This window comes from Castor canadensis, chromosome 1, assembly GCF_047511655.1.
Source record: "Castor canadensis chromosome 1, mCasCan1.hap1v2, whole genome shotgun sequence".
In the NCBI taxonomy this organism is placed as follows: Eukaryota; Metazoa; Chordata; class Mammalia; order Rodentia; family Castoridae; genus Castor; species Castor canadensis.
Genome location: NC_133386.1, coordinates 29344939 through 29371116, shown reverse-complemented (window position 1 = coordinate 29371116; position 26178 = coordinate 29344939). Strand labels below are relative to the sequence as shown.

At 40.2% G+C, this 26178-nt stretch overlaps 1 protein-coding gene and 1 long non-coding RNA gene across 3 annotated transcripts in view; one reads left to right on the top strand and one right to left on the bottom strand.

The window, feature by feature from the left end:
- Nucleotides 1–2554, bottom strand: part of Sgk1 (serum/glucocorticoid regulated kinase 1) — a 111872-nt gene extending 109318 nt beyond the window's left edge. The window contains exon 1 of the mRNA XM_020181838.2: nt 2415–2554. Coding sequence (XP_020037427.1) covers nt 2415–2483 — 69 coding nt within the window. The 5' untranslated portion in view covers nt 2484–2554. The remainder of the gene's footprint in view (nt 1–2414) is intronic.
- Nucleotides 1805–25828, top strand: LOC141423335 (uncharacterized). 2 transcript variants are annotated; one of them, XR_012448116.1, is made up of 6 exons: nt 1805–2005; nt 2493–2721; nt 11873–12054; nt 12312–13260; nt 22103–22189; nt 25714–25828. It is a non-coding gene; the product is annotated as an uncharacterized lncRNA (long non-coding RNA). The 2 variants fall into 2 exon arrangements; XR_012448115.1 differs by lacking the exons at nt 11873–12054; nt 12312–13260 and adding an exon at nt 3332–3442.
- Nucleotides 25829–26178: the final 350 nt, after the last annotated feature.

The following is a 26178-nucleotide window of genomic DNA, read 5'->3' as shown; positions in this document are numbered from 1 at the left end:
CTCAGTATTGTTTCAATACTTTATACATTTCTTGAATATTTGATGTGAAATTAAAAACCAAACAAACAAAAAAGGCAAAAGTAAACCACAATGAACAGTTAGAGTACAGAATAAACCAGATGTGGAAGAAAGCGAAGTAGACAAGAATCTAGGACTTTATCCCTAAGGCTGTCAGTGACTTGATAGGGAGTCATATTCTACTTAGCTAGCCGTCCTTAAGGAGTCAGGAGAGGTGACTGGGGGATTTCTGAGCCTATCTCCAGCAACTGACAGGCCCAAGTTATAAGAAGCTGCCTGCTGGTTGTCTTGGTGTGAACTTGCTTCTCTCTGCAAACTCAGAGAAGACATTGGTATCCTGGCTTGTTCTTTGTGAAATTCAAGTTCTGCATAAGCACTAATTAAAGTGTATTGGTAAATTATGCTTTTGAGTAAAATGAAACCAGATGGTAAACTAGTATCTCTAGTAGTTCATTTGGATGGGAAAGAATATAAGAGGTAATTATTTAAACAAAAATCTTTGTGACTGCTGCTTGGTTGATTAAGGATACCCGACAAAAAGAGTTCTAAAATATTCCAGGACCAGGAGTGTAGTTCAATGGTAGAACACTTGCATGCCTGAGGCTGGGTTTGATCCCCTGCCATGGAAAGAAAATAAATACCCTCAATACCACCAAATAAAATAATTAAGACAAACCCCAGTACTTGAGAGGCTGGGATGGGAGGATCACTTGAGCCCAGGAGTTCAAGACCAGCATAAGCAATGTGATGAGAGCCTGGCTTAAAAAACAACATAGATCAACAAATTAATGAGTTAATTTAGAAAGGACTGAAGAGTTTAAGTGCTGAATAAAAGAGCCATGGTGTTTTTTATTAGCAAAATATTTGTTCTTTGAACTTAATCTTCACAAAGGGGCTCTTCCCTCAGAAAGAAACATTTTGGTTATAGACAAAACCTGAGCAGCAGCACAGAATTCTGTGAGGTTACATTGACTGGTTTCAATCAGTTTGCAGACTCAGTAGTGAAAGACCTTGCCTGGTACTCCAGCTGCAGGAGTTGGTTTTGTTTTGGTTTCAATGCATGTGGTTTGGCCATGGACTTGAGCAGAGATTTTGCCTGACTGATGCAGAAGTCAGTCATGGTATTTTGGGAGTCTCTGCTGGCCCTCTGGCTGGGCATGACAAGCTGCCTGGGTTTCTATCCCCGGCTGACCATTTGGTGCTGGGAGGTGTCCAGCCCAGCCTGTAATTCATTATGTTCTGCTGCTGAGTTAACTGAAGGGCTGTGTTTCTGGCACAACACAGAAAGAACGTGAATGATGGGAAGGAAGAATAAATGGAGAGAGTTATTTTGCAGAACCTGCCCTGGGGTATTAAGTAGAACAGGACATCTGGGGGCTGAAGGAGGCTCCTGCAGCTTAAGAAACATTCTCCATAAAGTGTCAGTCATCTTCATCCTTTCAGTTCTTACCCCCCACTTATGTATAAATTTGCCAAATTATAGACCACCAGTGTGGCCATTGCAACAAACTGAGCTTATTTGTGGAACACACACACAAAAAGGAAAAAAAAGTGTTCATTTACAGCCTATATTGATTGCATTATTAATACTGTGAATGGTAGAACAAGGAACTTAAATAAAAGCATATAGCAGTATAACTCTGAATAATACTTCAAATAAAAGCCACCCCACTCTGTCTTTAAAAAAACAGCGGGGAGGGGACAGATACATTAAGCAAAATTTGAGGCAACCTGAAATAGAGGATTTGTTGATTTGGGGTTTTTTTTGAGACTGGGTGTCGTTACGTAGTCCAGGCTAGCCTCGAACAGGCGCCTAGTAAAATAGAGTACTTAAAATGCTGGATTCCATCATATCTGTAAAAGGTCACTCTAGTCCTTTGCTATTTAGACCATAGCTAGAGACATAGCCAATGGATTTGAGAAGCCAGAGCTGCTACTCCTGACGGATGAAGCTAATACAATACATCAGCCCTTGAATGAATGAAAGGTGTGGAAAAGTTGAGCCCTTCAAAGATAAGAGGGAGGGAGCTATTCAATTAGCCGGGACTAAATTACTGCCCATTACTGCAGCAGGCCAGGTCTCTTTAAACTGCCTTGTAATCTTTGCCAGGGCTCTTTGAGTGAGAAATCCTCCTTCCCAGCTCAAACCTTTTAAAGCATCTCAGCCCAGCCCCCTCCAGCCAATGCAACTCTTAGCCCCTCTCCGTTGCTGTCACCAACAAAGGTGAATCAAGGCAAGGACACTTCTCACCTTGACCACAGCTACCAGAAAGGGGGCTGTTCCAGAAGTGCTAAGCAAACCTTAGGCTTACCTGCCCCCTTCCCCCCACCCCGCAGGCATTCAAGCAATAAGAGGAGCACGGAAAACAAAAGATACAAACACAACCTGTCCTTACCCGCTTCTTAAAAAATTGGAAAGCTGAGCATTTCTTGACTGGGAATCCATTCATGTCTTTGTTTACCATTTTCCACAGTGGGGACTTGACAGTTATAGATCCAGGGTGGCACCCGTCTGGTTAGTGCATCTGGTTCTCGGTTTCCCTCCTGAAGACAGTGAATGAATTCGGAGCAGGATGGATGGAGAATCTGGCGGGGCGCAGGTCTTCACTCGCACCTTCTGCAGCACCGGCTACTGCGGCAACCTCGCCCGGCTTTCAGTGGCCACCAGCAGTGGCTTCTCTCTTTCCATCATTGCTCTGAAACGTAAGCATCGCCGCAACAGGACCCCAGGGGACCGGACGGTGGGGATACGGCCAATCTCCAGGGAGACAGATGCTCTGGCTGCCCCCCGACCCCCGGGGCGGGAGAAGGGGACCTCCCCGCCCCCCAGCCACCTCGCGGTTCCGGCCCGTGGGGGAGCAAGTCGCTCAGCCCCAGGTGATGCCTTCTGGAGGCTGCTCGCGAGGAGAGCTGTTTTTGATTGTGTGAATTCCAGTGGGAGCTGTAGTTAAGCAGCTGAGAGAAGGAGTAAAGAAAGAGCAGAAGCCAGAGGGAGGGAGGGAGAGCCTCGCCAGAGAGAGAGAGAGAGAGACAGAGAGACAGAGAGAGAGAGAGAGAGAGAGAGAGAGAGACAGAGAGAGAGAGAGAGAGAGAGAGAGAGAGAGAGAGAGAGAGATTCATGTATATCTGAGCAGGAGCAGGGGATGCGCCCCAGGCTCAAAAAGCGCACGCCTGGAGAGCAGTGGACTCCCTTGGGAGGGACACTTGAATAGCCTTTTCTTTTTCTTTTAGGACCATTTAGATCAGAGTTTCTTATAAAATGCAGATTGTTTTTATTCTGTGCTCATTGAAGTTCTTTTGGTACCTGGTCCAGTTGTAAAAGCCTCTCCACAAGAATAGAATGAAATGTTTTCCTGACCTGTGCAAACGCGGAGAAGGAGGATAAAGTGCAGCCTGGGTAAAACAATGGACCGTCTTTTCCTAGGTAGGATCTTCTCGGTATCCTCTCCTTTGCTGGTGTGATATAGTGGGCATCAAAAAAGGCTATTGTGTTTTGTTTTGTTTTTCACTAAAGAGCCCTGGCTCAGAAAAAGAGAGAAAGAAACCCAGTGGACATATACAAAATGTTTTATGGAAGAAGAAGAAGACCTCACAAAGAGCATTGCCAAAAAGTATTACTAAATCCATTTAATGCAGAGGAAGTTCTGGTAAATGAGAGACCCATTTTTACTTCCTATCAAGTGAAAATTTTTCCCCACATCTTTACTCATTTTATCCCCTGCATACTAAAATTATTTTTTAAAAAAAGTTTAATTGTGTGTGACTCATTTTTTCCACTTTGACTCTTTCATGCTGGTATTTTATGAGAATTTTTAAAAATAGTGTTATAGCTAAATGGAGAGAGCAAAGAAAATAAACTTGGCATCTGATCCAGGATGGCTTGGTCCTCGGTGTGTGACTTTGTGCCAGTCACCTGACCTCACTGTGTCACTCAGACACTGCCTCATCCTGAAAATGGAGGTAGCCTCTCACGCCTTCCGTCATCCATGTGTTTAGCCATTCACTTGTTTGCTGTATCATTCCATTAATCCACCAAATCAAATCCAAATGTAAGCAAGTGTCCCTGGAATGTAGAGCCTTTTCACCAGGAGGAAATATAATCCATAAATAAAGGAAAGGCACAGTGCCAGGTTGATGCAACTACTAGTCACCTCAGTAAAAAACACATCTAACGTTGTGAAACTGTTTAAACGGCAGACTCTGAAAGAAGAGAAATATGCAGATTGACTGGGGAAGAGATATACCATTCCATTGAAATGAAGCATGAATCTCTCCTGTTGGGTCAGATTTTGAGGCAATAACAATGAAATCTTGTTTGGCCAATGCTTTGAGGTCTCCAAAAGGAAAATGCAACACAACCAAATGATGGCATGAGAACTGAGAGAAAGCAAACTATTCGTTTTGGAGCTAGGCATTAAGTTGTCCCAGATGCCAGGCTACATTATGTAATCTGTTACATTGATTGTTTTTTTGTGGTTCTTCTAAAGGGTTCATTTAAAATTATGGTCATTCAAAGGGAATTATTTTAGGCTGATAGAAATGTCCTCTATCATGATTATGGTGATGGTTATAATTATGACTATGCATTTTTCAAAACTCATCAAACTTTATATGTGAAAAGGGACATTTTTTAATGGCTTATAAATTATATCTCAATAGACCACATTAAAAAAAAATCAGCTATTCAAAATTGTTTCTTGCTCCTTTCATTGCCCCTTCCCACAAAACATTCCAACAGACATTTATTGAATTTGAATGATATTGAGGAGGGGCTCTCTAAGCAATCTGGTGAAAAGGAGGTGCTAGAGGCAGACTTAATTCCACATCGTTCTAGCATGCACACTGGCTTTGAGTAGATGGTATGTTTATTTGGGGTGAAGAGGGGTACTAATAAGAGATTATGGTGGAGGAGGTAAAGACAAAGCTAAAATCTATCCATCCCATTTTGGGAAATGCCATGCATAGGTGTTGGTGCCACTGTAATCTAACCGGTGGTGGGGCCTTGTATATATCAGGCAAGCACTCTACCATTGAGCTGCAGCCCCTACCCATGAAACGTCAATGGTTTCGGTCAGCAAGGAACTCAGTCTAGTGCAGGAATGCGCATATACGCATGTGTTTATAAATATAAATATTAGGCCTACATTGGTTTGGAGATAGGCAAGGCAGGAAAGGGAAAGTGGGGTGGGTGAAACTAGAAAATTTGTCTCAAAGGAATGATGTTAGTGCAGCCTGGAAGACTGGGTAGAGGTCAGCCAGTTGAAAGAAGAGAAGCAGAGTGCAGAGATTCTGAACCGATAGAGTGACCCCTTATTTTGAACTATAATTTGGTCAGCGCAATAATAATGAAATGTCTTTCGTTTTGTTGGGTTTTTTGTTTGTTTTTGTTTTGTTTGCTATGGTGGGGATTGAACCCGGGGCCTCTCACCACGCTAGGCAACCACTCTACCACTGAGTCATTTCCCCTGCCCCAAAGTGTCTTAATTGTACTGTTGACTCCTCAGGGAAAATAAGGCATCCTTACTCATTCCTCTCATAACTAAAGCTATCTGCAGGTAGGCCCAGAGCAGCTGCTATTTGCTAAATGTCTCTTTGACAAAAGGAAAACAACACCTGGAATTTTCCAACACCTTTTTATACATTAAACTTGCTTTAATTTAATTATTGAATTTACTTACCTCTTTTAATCACTAGACATACTCATTCATTTTTTAATTCTCATCACACAGTGAGGATAGTGCAATGCCAGCACTCAATGAGTGAGTTTCAAATGTATTCAATGAAAAGCCAAGAAAAGCTTGTAACACTAGCACTGAACCATTTACATCTGAATCATCAAATACATCTGAGACCATTTTGCTGCTCCCATCATAACCCCATGCTGAGCTTTGGTAAGAGCCATGGCCCTCTGTTCTCATTTCTTAAGTCTCAAAAACATTGTTACCCTTGGATAATGTGTTCTTTTTAAAATGGAGAATCTTAATGTTAAAAAAGAATACCTTGGGCCTCTTTTTGTTTTCTTATGGTATATCCACTCTTTTGGGACTAGGGTTTGAACTCAGGGCCTCACACTTCCTAGGCAGGTGCTCTGCCACTCAAGCCACCCCACCAGACCTAGAATAGCCACTCTTAATTCCAACTATAGCACAAAGAATAAAACAAAGATCAAGGTAGGACTGATGACCAATACACACCTAGAGTAGAAAAAATGCTGCTTTAGGTTGAAAGACTGTATTATTACCACTTCTCCTAAACTGTGTGACATTTAACAAGTTCCCTCAGCTAACTGAGCCTGTTCCTCATCTGCAAAATAATAAAATGTTTCTTCACCTACTTCATAAGGAAATTGTTAGTACTAGATTATATATGAAAGGGCTTTGCAAAACTATCAATAAATCTACATTTTTGGTTTTACTGAGGCAAGAGACACATATTGGTATAGTACTTTTTAGAAACTCTACTTTCCAGAGTAAAGTATTTTGTGTGATACATTTAGTTTTTGAATGAAATGTGATTTTGTTGTTGTTGTTGTTCCTATAGCATCTTGGAAAACACAATAGTGTTTTAGTGACAAATGTTCCAAGGAAGAAAGGGATACAAATAGATCATGTTATAAGAAACATTTTACATTCTTTTTTGGCCTAGATGGCTTGATCATAGGCTTAAAACCCTAGCCATGGTGGTAATGATGTATGTAATTAGAATAGGGAACCCTCCTGGGGATTATGGGTTTGTTTTTGAACACACAAAGACCCCTCTTATTTTTTTTAAGTTGGAATCCTTTGGTTTCACCAAATTGGATTATTTATCCTTCTTCTTCTCCTCCTCTTTTCTTGTTTCTTCTTCTTCTCCTTCTCTTCCTCTTCCACCTCCTCCTCTTTCTCATCTTCTCCCTTCTCTCTCTCCTCTTGCTCCTCCTCATTCTTCTTTTCCTGTAACGGGGATTGAGCTCAGACCCCACAAATGCCATGTAAATGCTCTACCACTGAGCTATATCTTCAGTCCCCACATCGAATTTCTTTTTACTTAATTCATGCATATATCGGAAAAAAAGTTACAAAAGAAAAATGCAAACTGGGAGCTTTTTGCTTCCACTTCTGCATGTCAGGCAGGAAGTGCCCCTCTTTCCCTTTCTATTTCTCCCTACTTTGTCTTGCTTTGCTAAATAGATCAAGGCTGGTCTTCAAAAGAAAAAGAAAGAGAGAAAGAAAGAAAAAGAGAAAGAAAAAAGAAAGAAAGAAAAGAAAGAGAGAATCTGAAACATCAGTTCATTGTATTTTTTTCTTTGAAAGAAAAAACTATCTAAAAAAAAAATACCAGAATGGAGTATTGGATTTTACAGAAAAGATGCAAAACCCCTTGGGTAGATAAGAGATTAAGGAAAGATTAAAAGGCTCCATACTCACATCTTATTACCATTCTCACTATTTTGAAAAAAAAATGGAGTTATAGATATGCAGTTCCTTACAGAGTCAGTGTTTATCAATTATTGTATTCTAATTGATAAAAATGCCAAGTCACATCTCCCTTGATAATTGATTTGACATTGAATATTAAGTATGTGCCAGTCATTACACTTATAAGAAAGAGAACAAACCAATGAACAACCTACATTTGTCTTGGCAAATCCCATGCTATTAGAATATTTACTCCATATGTAAGGTGTTCTGGTCCTTTTCCCCCAGGGATATGGTTTTAGCCAGATCTTCAAATAAACTGGACTTTCATTTATTTCTATTTCCTACAGCATTTTCAGATGGATTTACAAAACGTACTTCCTTAGTTCAGGAGAAGCTATACCAGCTGATTAAAAATGTGTGCTACCTCCCTGCTTCTCTGTCCGTTGCCTTTTACCTGGGCTTGCTCATTCACCCACTCAGGTACCTGCACACACCTCTGTCTGCTTTTTGTTCTACTTGATTCTGTATGTGACATGTTTATGTCACAAAGGCACAAAGAAATCCTTTCTTGTGGCAATGTGGCAACGTGTAGCCCAAGTGGACAAATCAATTTGAATATTGGTGATAATTCATTGGACACTGATGATGAATTTTATAGCTCTCCCAAATTTCACATTTATACAGTTATTTCTATGTTTAAATCGTACAAAGTATTGAGAACCTGAAAGAAAATGGATTCCTTTGAACTCCCTTTTGATCTGACTCACCTCCTTGTTAGAGATCTCCTGTCTCCTCCACCAGTTGCAGTACAACTTTATCATTGTGTAAATCTCATTGATAGAGGCCTGGAAAACATTACAGACATGCATTCTCACACAGAATACAACATCTGTACACACTCAGTGAGGATGAATGGAATAGGTCACTAGAACATCCTGCTAAGGTCATGATCACTTATGAATTGGATGACCTTGTGAATGACTCTGAGAAAAGAAGTAGAAAGGACAGATGGTAATGGATTTTGTAGCCTTTTTATAAGGTGCATTTCTGTTATTATTAATTATCCCTTTCTTTTTTTCTTTCAACATTCAACCATTGAGATAAGGTTCAAATAATCTCTTGACTGATTGGCTAGAAGGTTATATTTTCAACTTGACTTGCCCAAAAGGTGTTTATTACCTACTTCGCTATGATCAGCTCAAATGAGCCATGACTTGGGAAGTTTGCAGCTGCCAACTGTCTCACCATGCTGTGTACATGACAGAAGGGGCCCTTGTGATTTGTATTGACTGAAAGGTGCTAGAGGGAAATGAGTAGGTAGAGTCCTGTTTTGTCCACTCGTTAGCTATCTTTGGCTGTATCTCTATGGGCATCATAAAATAAAGAAGAGTCAGTTTCTCTATAATTCCGATCAGCTGAGTCTTGGGCAGAAGAGATAGTGAGTTGGACTAGTACGTCTAGTCAACAGCTTCAGCAAAGAGACAAAGAACCATCCAAGAGTCTCACATCCTATTACCTAAGGAACTGTTGTGCCTTAGGGTGAACCAATCCCCAGAACAAGATTGCTTTCAATTTGAAACTCTCTCAGTCTGCTCAGGGTTTAGCTTTGTAAATTATGCTTATTTAAATTGAATACAACTCCATCTCATCTGGCTTATTTTATTTTCAAGAGAAATCAGCCACCATAAATATGGTATCAATGCAAAATTATTGGAGTGGCAATAATGAACATTAAAACTAATGGGGTGTCCTTCCAAGTCAATAGGGTTTAATAGAATTAGCATATGGGATTCACTGTTGGTGAACTTAAATTGTGTCTCTACTATGACTAGCTCTGTAACTGTGGGCAAGCTAAAATAGATGAAGTAACAAAATGCTACCTAACAATTGGTTTGCTGTAAGAATTAAAAGGAATTTAAGGGGGGTTTTAATATGCACATATATATTATATAAAAATCAGTATCTACTTACACAGTTATATTTGTATATGACAATTTTATTTTATTTTATTTTTTTATTTTTCTTTTATTATTCATATGTGCATACAAGGCTTGGTTCATTTCTCCCCCCTGCCCCCACCCCCTCCCTCACCACCCACTCCACCCCCTCCCTCTCCCCCCCCCTAATACCCAGCAGAAACTATTTTGCCCTTATTTCTAATTTTGTTGTAGAGAGAGTATAAGCAATAATAGGAAGGAACAAGGGTTTTTGCTGGTTGAGATAAGGATAGCTATACAGGGCATTGACTCACATTGATTTCCTGTGCGTGGGTGTTACCTTCTAGGTTAATTCTTTTTGATCTCACCTTTTCTCTAGTACCTGTTCCCCTTTTCCTATTGGCCTCAGTTGCTTTAAGGTATCTGTTTTAGTTTCTCTGCGTTAAGGGCAACAAATGCTAGCTAGTTTTTTAGGTGTCTTACCTATCCTCACCCCTTCCTTGTGTGCTCTTGCTTTTATCATGTGCTCATAGTCCAATCCCCTTGTTGTGTTTGCCCTTGATCTAATGTCCACATATGAGGGAGAACATATGATTTTTGGTCTTTTGGGCCAGGTTAACCTCACTCAGAATGATGTTCTCCAATTCCATCCATTTACCAGCGAATGATAACATTTCATTCTTCTTCATGGCTGCATAGAATTCCATTGTGTATAGATACCACATTTTCTTAATCCATTCGTCAGTGGTGGGGCATCTTGGCTGTTTCCATAACTTGGCTATTGTGAATAGTGCCACAATAAACATGGATGTGCAGGTGCCTCTGGAGTAACCTGTGTCACAGTCTTTTGGGTATATCCCCAAGAGTGGTATTGCTGGATCAAATGGTAGATCCATGTCTAGCTTTTTAAGTAGCCTCCAAATTTTTTTCCAGAGTGGTTGTACTAGTCTACATTCCCACCAACAGTGTAAGAGGGTTCCTTTTTCCCCCGCATCCTCGCCAACACCTGTTGTTGGTGGTGTTGCTGATGATGGCTATTCTAACAGGGGTGAGGTGGAATCTTAGCGTGGTTTTAATTTGCATTTCCTTTATTGCTAGAGATGGTGAGCATTTTTTCATGTGTTTTCTGGCCATTTGAATTTCTTCTTTTGAGAAAGTTCTGTTTAGTTCATGTGCCCATTTCTTTATTGGTTCGTTAGTTTTGGGAGAATTTAGTTTTTTAAGTTCCCTGTATATTCTGGTTATCAGTCCTTTGTCTGATGTATAGTTGGCAAATATTTTCTCCCACTCTGTGGGTGTTCTCTTCAGTTTAGAGACCATTTCTTTTGATGAACAGAAGCTTTTTAGTTTTATGAGGTCCCATTTATCTATGCTATCTCTTAGTTGCTGTGCTGCTGGGGTTTCATTGAGAAAGTTCTTACCTATACCTACTAACTCCAGAGTATTTCCTACTCTTTGTATATGACAATTTTAAAACATAACTGTAATTTAAAAATTCTGCTGCCATTGACAGGTGGGATTTATGTATTGTTCCCTCGAATCTGTGGGCTTGCCTCAATCACCCAATAAAACACAGTGAAAATAATGTGATTTGACTTCTAAGGCAAGGTCACTAAAGGACATATTGCTTCTGCCTTGTCACTGAGACATTATCAACTGAAGCCGTGAGCCACTACCTAAGAAGTATGATAAAAGCCAGGCACCAGTGGCCCACACCTGTAATTCTAGCTATTTGGGAGGCTGAGATCAGGAGGACTGAGGTTTGAGGTTAGTCCAGACAAATAGTTCTTGAGACTCCCATCCCAAAATGGACTAAAGGTGTGGTTCAAGCAGTAGAGTGCCTACTTTGTAAGCATGAAGCCCTGAGTTCAAACCCCAGTATTACCACAAAAAAAAAAAAAAAAGGAACATGACTGCCCAGAGGCCACCATGATGTGAGGAAGCCCAAAGCACATGTAGAGGCCAAGAGCACAGGCACTTTGGCTGATGGCCTTGGCTGCATCTAGTTTTCAAGTCATCCCAGTCCAGGTACCACACATGTGCAGATGACTACAGTCCTGAAATATTTGATTTACTATAGTTGTTTGAGGTCTTTCAGCTGAGGTTCTAGCCTTTGTGAGGCAGAAATAGAGTTCAGAACCTCTGTGGCTCAGAGGTAAAAGCACCTGCCTAAGATAGTATTTTTTGTTCTCATTCCTGGATTCCATTCATGTTCAGTAAACAAGAGCACAAGGAAACCTGTCAGTTAGTAATGGTTAGTTAGTAATGGTTAATGATTTTGATTGGAAGTCTTCAAATAGATGTCAGCAGTTGGTGGAGCTGAAGGATGCTCTCTTGAGGCAACATAACCTTTGAGTTTGTATGTTATTGTTGACTTAGCTTATCTAACACAAGAGATCATAAACTAGAAGGCTTAAACAACTGAAATTTATTTTCTCACAGTGTTGGAAGCTAGCATTCAAAGTTGAGGTACCTGCATGGTCAGTTTCTGGTGAATGTTGTCTTCTTGGTTTGTAGATGGCCAGCTTCTTCCTGTGTCCTCAAATGGCAGGAGAGAGAATGCCTCTTCTTACAAGGGCACTGATCCCATTATGAAGGACCTCTCCTCAGGATACCATTGAAACCTGATTATCTCTGAGGCCTCACCTCCAAACATCATCACATTGGGGATAAGCCTTCAAAATATGATTTTTGAGAAGGTAAATCAATCCATACCAGCTATTTTATCATGTGAAACTATTTCTGGTACTGATGCACTCTGAATTTCCAAATCAACCCCCCCAAAAAAACTATTATATTGCTTACTGAGTAATAGGTATGAAAATTTGCAAAATTCATGTCAACCCATCTGACAAACAAAGGCTTGATATAACTTCAATACAAAAAACTCCTACAAATTTATAAGAAAAAGACAAATAATTTTTTGTTGTTGTTTTGTTTTGTTCTTGGTATGTAGCTCAGGCTGGCCTCAAACTTGCAACACTCCTGCCTCAGCCTTTGGAGTACTGGGATAGAGGAGTGTACCACTACGTCCAGCTGACAAATAACTTAAAAGAAAAGGTCCGTAAGACAAAAAAAAAAGCAAATCAAGAAAAACATAATACAGAAGAACAAAAACATATACAAATAAATTCATGTAAAGATGTTAAATTTTCTGCTAGGTAGGAAACTGTAATTTAAAAATGACAGGATACTATTATTTTTCACTTATCAGACTGGAAATTACTAAAAAGTTATGCATTCAAAGTGAGCAAGACTCTAGGGAAATAGATACTCTCATGTGGTTCAAGGGAGTAGGAATATTTTTTAATATGACTGAGCGATACTTATACAAAATTAAAATGTGCCTATACACTGATCTGGTAATCTTTTCAAAACAAGCTTTTTGAAAACATAAGCACTAGTATGTGTGCCTCTATGTATAAAGATTCTTATTATAGGATTGGTTATAACAGCAAGAATTTGGGGAAATAGTGGCATGCTTAAATGCATCGTATACCATACTAAAGAACACTATGTAGTTATTAATAAGTATGAATTGTAAGTCTTTCACTATACATTGTCTCTACTGTTTGAGTGTCCCCCAGGATTCACATGCTGAAAAATGAGCCCCCATTATGGCAGTATTGAAAAGAGGTGGAGATTTAAAAAGTGATTCTATCATGAGGGCATCACTCCCATGAAAGGGTAAATGCCATTCTTGCAGAAGTGAGTTAGTGCTTATGCAAGTAGGTTGTTATAAAGTGAGTCTGCTTTTCTCTTGCACCTGCTCATTTCTCAACTTCTGCCTTTCTTCCATGTTACGATGGAGCAAAAGGCCCTCACACAGTGGGACACTGGCACCTGTGTCCCACTTCCAGCCGCCCGAACCATGAGACTAAACAAAACTCTTCACCTGGACTCAGGTATTCTTTATATCAATGGAAAATGGACTAAGACAATAAACAAGTTAAAAACGAATGATCCTATTATTTTCTTGGGGAAAAAAACTTATTTTGTAGAAGCAGAGAGAAAAGAATGAAAAGTTATATACCAAAAGCTAAATTTGGTTTCTTCTGGAGGTAGATGAAAGCTTCTACAATGTACTTGTTACAAGCGTAAATTGCAAGTGTTGGAAAACATCTAAAACCTCATGGCTTACCTATGTTTTCCAGATACTTCTCTTCCTCTGTTTGAAATCCTTCCTTTATTTGAAACTGTCCTTTCCTTTTCTTTCTTTTTTTTTTTTTTGTTGGTACTAGGTATTTGAAATCAGGGCCTCATATTTGCTCAGCAGGCACCTGAGCCACTTCACCAGCCCTGTTTTGTACTGGGTTTTTTTGAGATAGGTTCTCATAAATTATTTACCTGGGCTGGCTTCGAACCATGATCCTCCTGATGTCTGCCTCCTGAGTAGCTACGATTATAGGCGTGAGCTGGGAAAGGCTCTCATCTTCCTTTCCTTTTTTTTTTTTTTTTTTTTTGTGTGTGTACTTATAAACCTCAGGCACAATGCAATGTGTGGAGCTAGGACATTTACAAATAACAGTAATTGACAGTTACTGAATTGTAAATTTCTAGCCAGTTTCTAGAATTGTGGAATATAACAGAACTAGGAAGGAACTTAACATCTAATCCAAACCCTTCAGTCCGTAGGTGATGAAATTAAGGCTCAGAGACACAAATTTACTGGCCAAAGATCACTGCTTATTGACATTGTTATTCCGAATTTAGCCAATTTCAGGCATGTATATATATATACACACACACACACACACACACACACACACACATATGCACAAGATAGGATAGAAAATGGAGTAAAATGTATCCATAAGTGACAGGACAACCAGTATTTGTGGGGAACTCAATTATTCCTCACTCACTGAATTCAGGACTAAATGTCCCTTCTCTCAAGGTTCTGACTCATTTTTCAGGAAGCTCATAAAACAAAATTTACCTCAAGAGATAGTAACTACTTTTGATGGCTCTACCCTTCCTTCCTCACTCCCTCACCTCCTCCCTTCTTCCCTCCCTCCCTCCATCCCTTCCTTCCCTTCCTTCTTTCTCTCCTTCCTTCCTTTCTTCTTTCTCTCTTTCCTTCCTTCCTTCCTTTTCTTTCCCTTCTTCCTCTCTCTTTCTTATTACTGATTACAAAATCAGTCAATCCCTATAAAATAACCTGAATCAAAAGAGATAAAATTCACCAGGGTGCTGGTGGCTCATGACTGTAATCCTAGCTATTTGGGATGCTGGGATCCTAAAGATCACAGTTCAGAGTCAGCCCAGGCAAATGGTTCATGGACCCCATCTCCAAAATAATCACAGTAAAATGGACTGGAGATGTGGCTCAAGTGGTACAATGCCTGCTTTGTAAGTGCAGTCCCAAGTTCAAATCCCAGTCCCATTAAAAAAAGAATTATATATATAATATATATAATAAACCCAGTCCCTCCAAAGAAGAATTATATATATATAAAAAAAAATACACCTTCTTTTCAGAATATATATATATATATAAACCCAGAATGTGTGTGTGTGTGTATACACACATACAAAGCCAGTCCCCTGGGTTTTTAAAAAATATATATATATAAAAGTATATACATATATATTCTGAAATATATATATATTCTGAAAAGAAGGTGGATATTTTGGAAAATTTTGTCCAATGGCAAATCATTTGAATGGTGAAAGGTCAGATTTGTGAATGGTTAAACTCATATAAGTGACCATATTTCTCATTTGATTTGGCTTTTTCTTCCACACTATCTTGTTATTGAACAGAGATAGGGGAAAACTAATAAAAACTTCTAAAATTCTCCTGCTTATTCATTTATATTTAAAAATTCTTGTTGCTTATCTGGCCTGTTACTTTATATTTCTATTTTTAATTTTTAATATAGGGTTTTATTATAGAGTTCTGCTTAGTACTCAGATTTAGCTGAAAAGAATGCAAATATTTTAGCCTGTTTTGGAAGGACTTAAATTAGCATACTTAGGGTGGAAAATTCTTATTTTTACTCAGTGAGTGCTATTTTTATAATGAATGGATCATTGAAAGGTTTTCAAAGTATAATACAAATTTATGTTTATTGCAAGGCATTCTAGATAGTTTACAAACACAAAGTCTTCCAGAAAAAGAAAAAGGTCTATAATATAAACTCCCTCTTTTTAATGGTGTATATATATATATCTTAAACCAAATTTAGTCTACTAGATGTGTGCCACCATTTGTGGTGAGGAATGACAATATAAGTAAAGATACAAGTTTTATCTTTATCTCAAGAACTCAATTTGCTTACTTATCTATTTATTTACTGTGTGTGTGAGAGAGAGAGAAAGAAACCAGGTCTCATTACGTAGCTAGGCCGTACTCCAGCCTCAGCCTTCCAAGTTTTGAGATTACAGGCCATTGCCAACCCTCCTGGCAGCCAAAAAGTATATTTAATAAACACGATAGTATGGATGAAACTGGGTTATGAGAGTAAGGGCAATGTTACCTAATGGCTAAGATTGATAATGGCTGGGGTGAATCTGTCTTTATCAGGAGCCAGCTATGCTATGTGACTTGAGACAAGTTACTTACACCCTCCAAATATGCTCTCCATCTTTGTTTTTGTTTATTTGTTTTTAGGTACTAGGAATTGAACTTAGGGCCTTAAGTATGCTAGGTAAGCATTCTACCACTGAACTATATCCTCAACATCTTTTAAAATTTTTATTTTGAGACAGGTTTTCACTAAGTTGCCCAGGCTGGTCTTGAACATGTGATCCTCCCGACAGCCTCCAGAGTAGCTGGGCCATCAGACCCAGAAAGCTCTCCATCTTTAAAGAGGAGATAATAATTGTACCTATGCCTCCAAGTTCTTAAAAAACTAGAAGATGAATGTAAGTTGCTTGACATAGTTCATGGTACACTGCAGGAGCCCAGTAAGGATTGGCCATTGTTATTGCTGTCATCTGAAAACATTTACAGAGGAGGCGTCTGTTGACACCAGTGGCTCCTGAATAGCCCTTGGGGCTTGGAAGGCAGGAAAGGCTTAAATGTCTATGTGTTGGATGCTAGACAGCACATTCATAGGACTGGTGACCAGTTTCCAGAGGGGTCTCAGGCTGTTAATTTGAAGCAACCATCTTCAAGTGAAACTTTTCTTTAAGTTTTATGCTTTATCTTTTGAAAAATTGATGCAAACTTTGCAGAAAATTCCAGTAATGTTCCTCCTTCACCCTACATTCTAAGTCCTTGAGTATAATATCTGCTCCTGGAGACTGAGACGTATTTATTCTGTGACTTCTGGCACTCCCTTCTCTTCTTCAGATGGAGAAACACAGGTCAAAGATGCGAAGAATTGTATGTACAGGCTGGAAGAGGGAGTTTAAGTCAGGTTTGGGAGTGCCTTCATTAAAAAAACAAAAAAAAAACTGGGTGGTTTTTTGTTTGTTTGTTTGGTTGGTTGAGACAGGGTCTTGATATGTAGTGCAGGTTGGCCTCAAACTTGAGATTTTCCTGCTTCTGGCCTTCCTAGTTCTGGGATTACAGATATGCACCACCATGGTTGGCTAAAAAGAATGCTGAAAGAAGTGTTCTCATATCCTCTACAATAGCAAAGACTATATTGTGAGTGCTTTTGAGTGGCAGGCACTTCCTAAGAATTTTCTCATTGAATTCCACATCATTGAGAACAAGATGTCCTCTGCCTTTGCAGAGGGAAGATGGAGATCCAGAGGCAAGAAGACCACCAAATAGACTTTCTTTTCTTTTATTTTTATTAGCATATCGTTGTTGTACTGAGGGTACATTATGAGGGTGCGTTTAGTTAGACTCTCCTCCTCCCTCCTTCTCCTTTATCCCCTCTCCTCCCTTGGGTAGACTTTTAACTTGTCCAGTTTTGGCATGATGACACTTTGGTGAGAACTGAATTTTTAGTTAAGCAGATGTCAGGACGTTGGGGGGAGGACAGGGATGGTGGAAGCCAAGACTCTGGAGTCAGACTTCCTGGGTTCAATTCCTGGCCCTGTTGCTACTAGCAATGTCATTTTGAGCAAGTTACTTAAATTTTGTACCTTGGCTTTTGAAAATGAAGATAGAAATTACCTGCCTATAATGGCTCATTTGACAAAGGCTTGGACCCCTGTGGTGAATCTAGTCTTTGAGAGGTGATAGGGTCTTGTGGTCTCTCACCTAACATCCCCTGACAGTCATAATTTAATGGTATTTTTAAGAAGTGTTGGAAACTTTCAGAGGAGGGGCCTTGTTGGGGAAAGTAATTTACCAGGGGCATGTCCTTAGGATTTATATCTTTTTGGGGACCTCTTTGTCTCCTCTCTCTCTCTCCCTCTCTCTCTCTCTCTCTCTCTTTCTCTCTTTCTATGGCTTTTGAGACAGGGTCTCACTATGTAGTTCAGGCTGGCCTCAAACTCACAATCCTTCTGCTTCAGCCTCCCAACTGCAGGGATTACACGTGTGTGTCACCATGCTTGAGTCCCTCATGTCACTCTGCTTCCTGGCTGCCATGAGGTAGGCTTCCTGCCATCACGATATCTGCCTTGATCAGGTCCAAAGCAATGGATCCAGCCTAAACTTCAACTAAGACCATGAGCCAAAATCTTTCCACCTTTTAAGTTGTTTCTTTCAGGTATTTGTTAACAATAATAAAAAGCTAGCACACCACCTCAAAGCACCATTATGAAGACTAAAATGAGTTATTATATGAATTTTGAAAGTGCCTATCCATGACAAGTTCTATGTCTGACTCTTTCTTTCTTTCTTTGGCAGTACTGGGGTTTGAACTCAGGGCCTCACACTTGCTAAGCAGGTGCTCTACCACTTGAACCACTGAGCTAACCCTGTTTTGTGGGGTTTTTTTTGTTGTTGTCGGTTGCCTGGGCTGGCTTTGAACTGCAGTCCTCCTGATCTCTGCCTCCCAAGTAGCCAGGATTATAGGTGTGAACCACCAGAACCCAACAACAAGTTCTATGTCATAATTTACTTACTTCTATACAAACTTGAAGGAGGGCAATTGCAAGTGCAAAAATACTAGATATTATAGAAACCAACATTAACTACAAATACATTGATAAAGCAGTTGATTTTCTGAGGGTTTGCTCAAGTTTTGGCAGGTCTGTAATGTTTAGGGTGGACAATGGAAGGGAATTGAAGTGAATGGGACCCTCTGAAGAGGGTAGCTGTTCTTCAGCACCAACCAGTTCTTTTTACCTGAAAATATCAGCCAGTGAGGACTGATGTTCTGACATTTCAAGAGAAGCTGCAAAATGTATGTAAAATTTCCCAATTTTTGAAACTCTGTAATGTAGAGAGACAACCAAAGAAATTGTCTGTAGGTTGGATGAAGTCTTTTGAGTTCTCTTTTAGAGTCTCTGTTACCTCTGGGGACATACAACAACTTTTTCTTTCAAGTTTCCAAAACAAAAGAAAGCAGAAAGCAAGAAATTGTTCGGCTCTGAGTGGGCAATTTCAAACAGGTTGTGATTTAGGCCCCTGAGACGATGATAAAGGATGGGCAGCTTTGCTTTGTAGTGTAGTTTGGATTGGAATGCCAGTGGACCTGGAAACGTGTGTGTGTGTGTGTGTGTGTGTGTGTGTGTGTGTGTGTGTGTGAGTGTGTGAGTGTGTGTGTGTGAGTGTGTGTGTGTGTGTGTGTGTGTGTGTGTATCTGTATCTGTATTTGTAGGGAGCTGAAAACTGTCCACAGACAGTAACATTTATCACACGTCAAATGTCATGGTACAATTCAGATCGGTTACCCATGTAAATGACTGTTTTCAGTAGCATTCACATTCTGATTGGTTCATCTTTATATATATTCTACAATAGGAAAGAACCAAATTTAGCTTAAAAGGGAAGACAGTTATCAATAACAGCTGCCAAATATAACATTTGTGGCTGTAATTTCAACCAACATTCATTTGAGAACTATTTATTGAGCATCAAATACATGCTGCCCTATTTATGCTCTTTCTTCTGGTGACAGGCAGTGTGACTATGCCGAGGAACAATGTGCAGCTGTGAAGGCCACAGGGATTATATGGACTCAGAATGAGCAACCTCACCCTAATGGCCAGCATGGCTTTATCAAATGATCCAATCAGCAAGGCCACATTTGGAAAATGAAACATATGTTGGGCATTTGTTTTTGTTTGGTTCTGGTTTATTTTTGGCAGCTCTGGGGTTTGATCTTAGAGCCTCACGCTCTCTCCACCAGCCCTGTTTTTTTTACAGTATAAGGCACCGAGGGCCTTATACATGTTAGCCACCTGTTCTGTCACTGAGCTACACTCCCAAGCCCTGTAATGTTATCAATATTTTTCAAGGGTTCAAATAAAATGAACCATCTAGAAGTTATTACATTTACCTTGAGTCTAAAAGGAAATCAACAACCAAACCAGGTTGAGCGTGTAATGTCATTTCCTTCAACTTTGCCTATTCTATTGAGCCTTAAGCTCCATCAATTCAAATTTTCTGAAAAAAAGAAAAAATTAAAAGAAACATTTAAAAATCACTATGTCAACGGACTAGAGGCACTGGCTCAAGGAGTACAGTGCTTGCTTTGTAAGAGTGAAGCCCTGAGTTCAAACCCTGGTCCAAAAAACAAAATCCTTATGCCTGGGGGTTGGGGGTGTAGCTCACGTGGTAGAGCCTTTGCCTAGTATGTGTGAGGCTGGGTTAATTCTTAGCACCACAAATAATAAAACCAATGCCAAATACCAGTATGCCAGCATCCCCTACCCAAATATACATCTTAATATGTTTTTCAAGGATAAGCTGAGCGTTACTTTTTCCTACCTTAACAAATTCAGCCTACTGCTTAGCCACTGGCTGGTAGCAGCTCAGGAATTTAATTTACATTCTAAGTAAATAGAGCAATAGCAGGCAATAGACTGTGTGCTATTCCCAGACCAAACCCTTTAGACTCAGCTAGCCACATTCCAGCTTCAGGATTTGGGAAGTGAATTGTAACATTCAGGACAACTACATGAAGGAACAAGAAGAAAAATACCTTGACTGCTTATAATAGATCCACCATGGTGTAGTGTACATCACGGCACACCCCCTTTCATCTCCAGTTACTTTTAACCTATTATACTCATACGGCTTTTTCATCTTGGGAGCCAATTGCATAATCCTCTTCATGATTCATGAGTGAAAATCATTTTCCTTGGTAATAGAATGCTTTATACCACTACAAAAAATGCAAATAGCTAAATATCAGGAAATATGCCATTTCCCTGGGGCAAGAATTAAGACTTACTAGGAAAATGTCACTAACTCATAAAGCTAACATCTTTTCATTTTTCTTTTACATTGAATAATTTAGTTATATTATATATGAATATTCTCTACATGAATGTAGATTGTATAGACTATTTCAAGGATTAAATTTGCTCTTACTTATAACAGACTTAAATAGTCCTTAGAATATAGTTCATAGATTTTTGTCATTATCATCATCAAAGTAAACTTCCTTCTAGAACTTTCCCTTTTTGTTTCTTTAAAACAGCAAAAATAATAATCAAAGAGGGAAAGTTCTAGAATTTTGCTGTTGTTTTTTTATTTATTAGACTGTTAACCTGAATAAAATTTGGTCTACAAGGTAGATTCTGTGTTTGACCCCAAATAACAACTTAGATTCCACATGGACACAGCTTCAGTAACCCTTGTCTTCTGTTTTAACCAAGCTATCCTTTTAGAAATTGCTCCCAAAGATCACATGGCTGTCTTGGCTATGTGACAATATTACCATGTACTGGTATGATCAATACAGGAATTGAGGACTGAAATAGTAGAGTTGGCCTATACAGTGAATGCTTTATCAACTGCCACTAAGCAGAGAAAGAAATCAGCTTGGACCTGTACTTTCTGATCATCCATCCACCTATCTATCCATCCATCTATCCATCCATCCAACACATAGTTACTGAATGATTGCTATCTACTAAAAGTTAATCTAAAAGCAGAGATTTTAGGAGTGAAGATGAAAGATGAAAATCCCCACTCTCATGTTTATATTTTAGTGGAGAGAGTGAAAGAAAGCCTAAAGGAAGCCATAGATGGAGCCAATAGGGAGCTGGGTTAAGTGTTCCAGCAGAAAGAATGACAGAGTGAAAGGGCTGAGCTACTTTATAATACATGCCTGTAGCTTTGTAACAGCCAATGATACAATGATGATGGACCTACAATGTAAATATGTATGTTTAAGGTCATCTACTGAAGGCTGGCAGCATGGCTTAAGTAGTAAAGCATTTGCCTAGCAAGCACCAGACCCTGAGTTCAAATCCAAGTACTGCTGCCCCTGCTCCAAAAAAAAACATCATCTTCTGACCTGGGTGTAGTAGCACAAACCTGTAACCTTCACATGCTGGAAGCTGAGGTAAGATCTGAAATTCCAGGCCAACCTGGGCTACACAGTGAGACCCTGTTTCAAAAAAGAATAAACAAAAAAAACATACATTAAGACTTTATTTAAGGTCACATTCCTTTTATTTATGGAGCTAAAGTTGCAAATCTTTTAATCATAATTGTAGTCTGTATTTCAGAGCAAAGTAAAAGAAATCAGGGCAAAACTCAATCATCCTTACTGTAAGCCAATCTGGGAAATTACCAGACCCCTTAGGTTTTAGTGAAACTGCCAATGAGGTATTTTGTCACTTATTTCTCATGTGTGTGCCATGCTTATGAAAATTTATGTGACTCACACTTCTGGCTCCTCAAGAGCTCTCACTTCACCTGTTCTTTTTTTTCCCCAGGTGTGAAGCATTTCTATGTGTATACAAAGTTCTGAACCAGAAGACAGGAGATGACCTTCTATCCCTTCCCTTCCTGCCTCCTCACCAGTAAGAGGATATTTTTTCTTAAAGGGCCTTTGAGGGGATAAAATGAGTTGAAAGTCTAAAGACTGTTATTATTATTGTCGTTGTTTAAATATATTGCTTATCAGGAGTGCAGGCCTGGCATCAGCTCCCCAGGTGTTAGCCCAACACAGCTACACACCAGATTTGGGAAATTGTGTCAAACATTTTCCCAATTATTCCACCTGTGCAAGAAAGGTTGCTGTTCTGCAAACGTGCAGCCCATTGCCAACAGCAGCTCACTCAATAGCAGCTATCACAGTTAAAAGGGTTGTGGGAAGTGTGCCAAGTCTGCACAAGGCAGAACCCAGAATCATCCTTGGGAGACTGCATGCTGGGACAAGCATAGTGGTGTCCCCACCTCTGGTCCCTAGGGGCTGCCTCTGAACCTGGAATGGGCTGAGCATCCTGCCGCAGGCTCCCTTGTGAGCAAAGCTACCCAGCCCTTTCCTGGCGGGTGTGGACAAGCTGTCCTAGGGCGCTGTCAGGGCAGGCACCAGGGTGGAGCTGGGGCAGGGCTTCTTGGATAACCCTCCCTTGGAAATGAATTCCACTGCCTGACTGCAAATTTCATTCATTTTAACAAAGGACTATTTCTATGCAGTCTGATTGAAATAGAACAGGGCCTTCTTAGGAATTACCCATGTTCAGTCTTTTTTTTTTTTTTTTTTGTGAGGACTGAGCTTTGAACTCAGGGCTTCATGCTTACAAAGCAGGTGTTGTACAACTTGAGCCATACCTCAATCCATTTGGTCTGGTGGTTTTGGAGATGGGGGGGGGGTCTCATGAACTATTTATCAGGGCTGGCCTCAAACCATGATCCTATGGGTCTCAGCCTCCCAAGTAGCTAAGATTATACGTGTGAACCGCTGGTGCCTGCCTCGTTCAGTCCTTCTTGCCACACATGTGCGGGAGGACTTTATGATTCATGGGGTGATGCATCCAATAATGCTTTCTTTTCACCCAGGTGCCTAGGTGTTTTGTACCAGGACAGTTGTCTGTGACAGCAGCAATCAAAATGAGAAACCTGAGCATGGTGGCGGAAATTTTTATTTTTTTAAAGGCCAAGTGATTTCCTTTTTTCCACATTCTGCAAATTTATTGAATGCAGTTAAAAGGTACATGGCTAAAAGGTTTTTACTTTAATTTGTTAGTAAATCAGTCATCAGCACTTTATTTAAAGTATCTACTGATAGTCAAGCAAGGGCTAGATTACACAAAAACTAATCACATTATTTAACATATTTGAACAATTATTTATTGAGCAGTAATAGTACCATGCTTGTCATGAAGGAGACAAAAGATAGGAAAGCAGGTGGGTCATGTCTGCAATCCAAGCTACTTGGGAGGCAGACAGAGGAAGATGGTAATTTGAGGCCAGTCTGAGCAGAAAAAGTTAGACCCTATATCAAAGAACAAGCAAGCAGGTTTTTCGTGCCTGTAATCCTAGCTATGTGTGAGGAGTATGTAAGAGAATATCAGTCTGAGGCCCAGGCCACCCCAGGCAGAAGAAGTGACCTTATCTGAAAAATAACTAAAGCAAAAAGAGCTGGGGGTGTGGCTTAAGTGGTAGAGCACCAGCCTAGTAAGTATGAGGTCCTGAGTTCAAACTAGTACTGTCATGGGGCAGGAAGAAAAAGAGACCAAAGGTAAGAGCTGGATCCTGTCCTCCAAAAACTTTTGAAGTGGATTGGAGTGGAGTTGGGGGAGAATAGCAAACAAATGTTTTCAAAACACCTATGCATGCTGGTAGGGTAAAGCAATGGCCGCCAGATTAGAGAGGAACTTCCAGTCTAGGAGCTGGGAGGAGGCAGTGTTGAGTCTCAGGATGAACAGGAGTTGGGACAGCAAGACTGGAAGAGTTCTGTAGCCAGGTGAGTAGCAGAGACATTACGCCTACAAATAAATAGAAAAGGAAAGTGTGAGGCAGAATGTGGAAGAAGCTGGGCCAGGAGGCAAGGGCAGGCACAGATGGACCTCTGAAAGCCTCTATACCATGGTAGGGAGTGTGGACCCCTACCCATCATCCTCCATGGCAGGTGGTGGGTGGCTGTTGGAACACAGCTCTATTCCCAGTGAACTCAGGATTGTTGAGCTAAAGCCTGCCAGGCCTCCAAGGGTAAAAAAATGTCAGAAGGGAGCCAGACATGGTGGCTCACGTCTATAATCCTAGCTACTTGGGAGGCAGAGATCAGGAGGATCATCATTCGAAGCCAGCCCAGGAAAATAGTTCACAAGACCCTATCTCAAAAATACCCAATGAAAAAAGGGACTGGTGGAGTGGTTCAAGTTACCACTGCTGCCTAGGAAGCATGAGGCCCTGAGTTCAAACCTGTACATGACCCCCACCCACAACAAAAAAAAAAAAAGAAATGTCAGAAGGGCCAACACCATGGAAGGCCTCCTTGAATTTAACAGCTGACAAATTCTGTTAGTGACTTCTGCTCCCAAACTTTGTTCATGTACGCTGCAGGTTACTAACCTTTCTTTTCCAAATTTCTTTCATTTTTTTAATTGACATATAATCATTTTACGTGTTTATTCTTTTCCAAATTTCAATTTCATAGTGTTATACACATTGGGATGGATTATGTTAACCTATCAAGGTCCAGCTTTTACATTTTCCTGACTAATAATGATGATCGCTCACACTAACATAAAAAGATAAAGTTGCTCTCAGCTGAAGGGAACCCCATCTTTGACACACAGAGCTTCAAGCAGAAATGCTGAGAGGAAAAACTGTCTTTACCTTGTCACAAGTACAAGCTAAGCAAGTAAGGTACAGTCTGGGTTGGGAAGGGTTTTTTTTGTTTTTTGTTTTTTTGTGGTAGTAGGGCTTGAACTCAGGGCCTTCACTTTGAGCCACTCCACCAGCTCTTTTTTTTGTGAAGGGTTTTTTCAAGATGGAACTTGAAACTTGGAACTATTTTCCTCCTGAGTAGCAAGGATTTCAGGCGTGAGCCACTTGCACCTGATGGGAGCTTTGTTTTAAATTCATTCCAAACACCTCTTATTCACTGATCTTAAGGTTCAGTAAATAAGCAAGCATTTTATTAAACTATTATTTATTAGGATCCTCTTTTGAAAGACATTGGGCTGGGTATCTGGGACCCAGTAAAAAGCAAAATGACCTGAGCACTATATTTCATGCCTATAATCCTAGCTACTTGGGAGGCTGATATGGGGAGTATCACAATATGAGGCCAATCAGGAAAGTAGTTCATGAGACCACATCTCCCACAAAAACAGACCAAAATGGATTGGAAGTGTGGTTCAAGTGGTAGGGCACCTGCTTTGCAAGCCCTGAGTTCAAACCCCAGTCACACCAAAAAAAAAAGAGCAAGATGAATTGGATTTGTGTCCACCATAAGCATAAAGATCAGCCATGGTGGTGGCTGGAAGTGAAGTAGACTCAGGGAAGTAAATGGGAATTGTAATAAAGCTAGTATTTGGGAGCATATAAGACGAGCATGTTCCTAGACTGGGTGTAAGAAAAGGGTTCTCTACAGGAAATGATATTTAAGCTGAGAGCTGGAGGATCTGAGGAGTGAGCCAAGCCAACAGAAGGAAGAAGAGTGTTCCAGGCAGAGGGACAGATGAATAAGAGTCCCAAAGGCAAGTGAGAACATGGCATGTTGCAAGAATCCAAAGCTCCCTGTGGCTAGAGAGGAGGTGGAGGGGAGGGGTGGCCTGGAAATGAGTGGAGGGGAGGGGATTGTGGGGAGGGGCAGGAAGTAGCTCTTTGATGCTAGCTATGACCACACGGGACTTCAAAATTCTTTTCTTATTTTACATTTGGGGACAGCCCCTGTAAGAGAAGGGAAATGACTTTCCTAAAGTCAAATTGACTGTAAATGGACAGCCAGTGTGTCCCTCCTGGGGTATCCTCAAAAGCAGACCATGACCAGAGCATCAGTATTGGGGGCGGTTAGGAGGCAGATAAATTTAGGAAAACCACGGAAAGGGAATGGGGA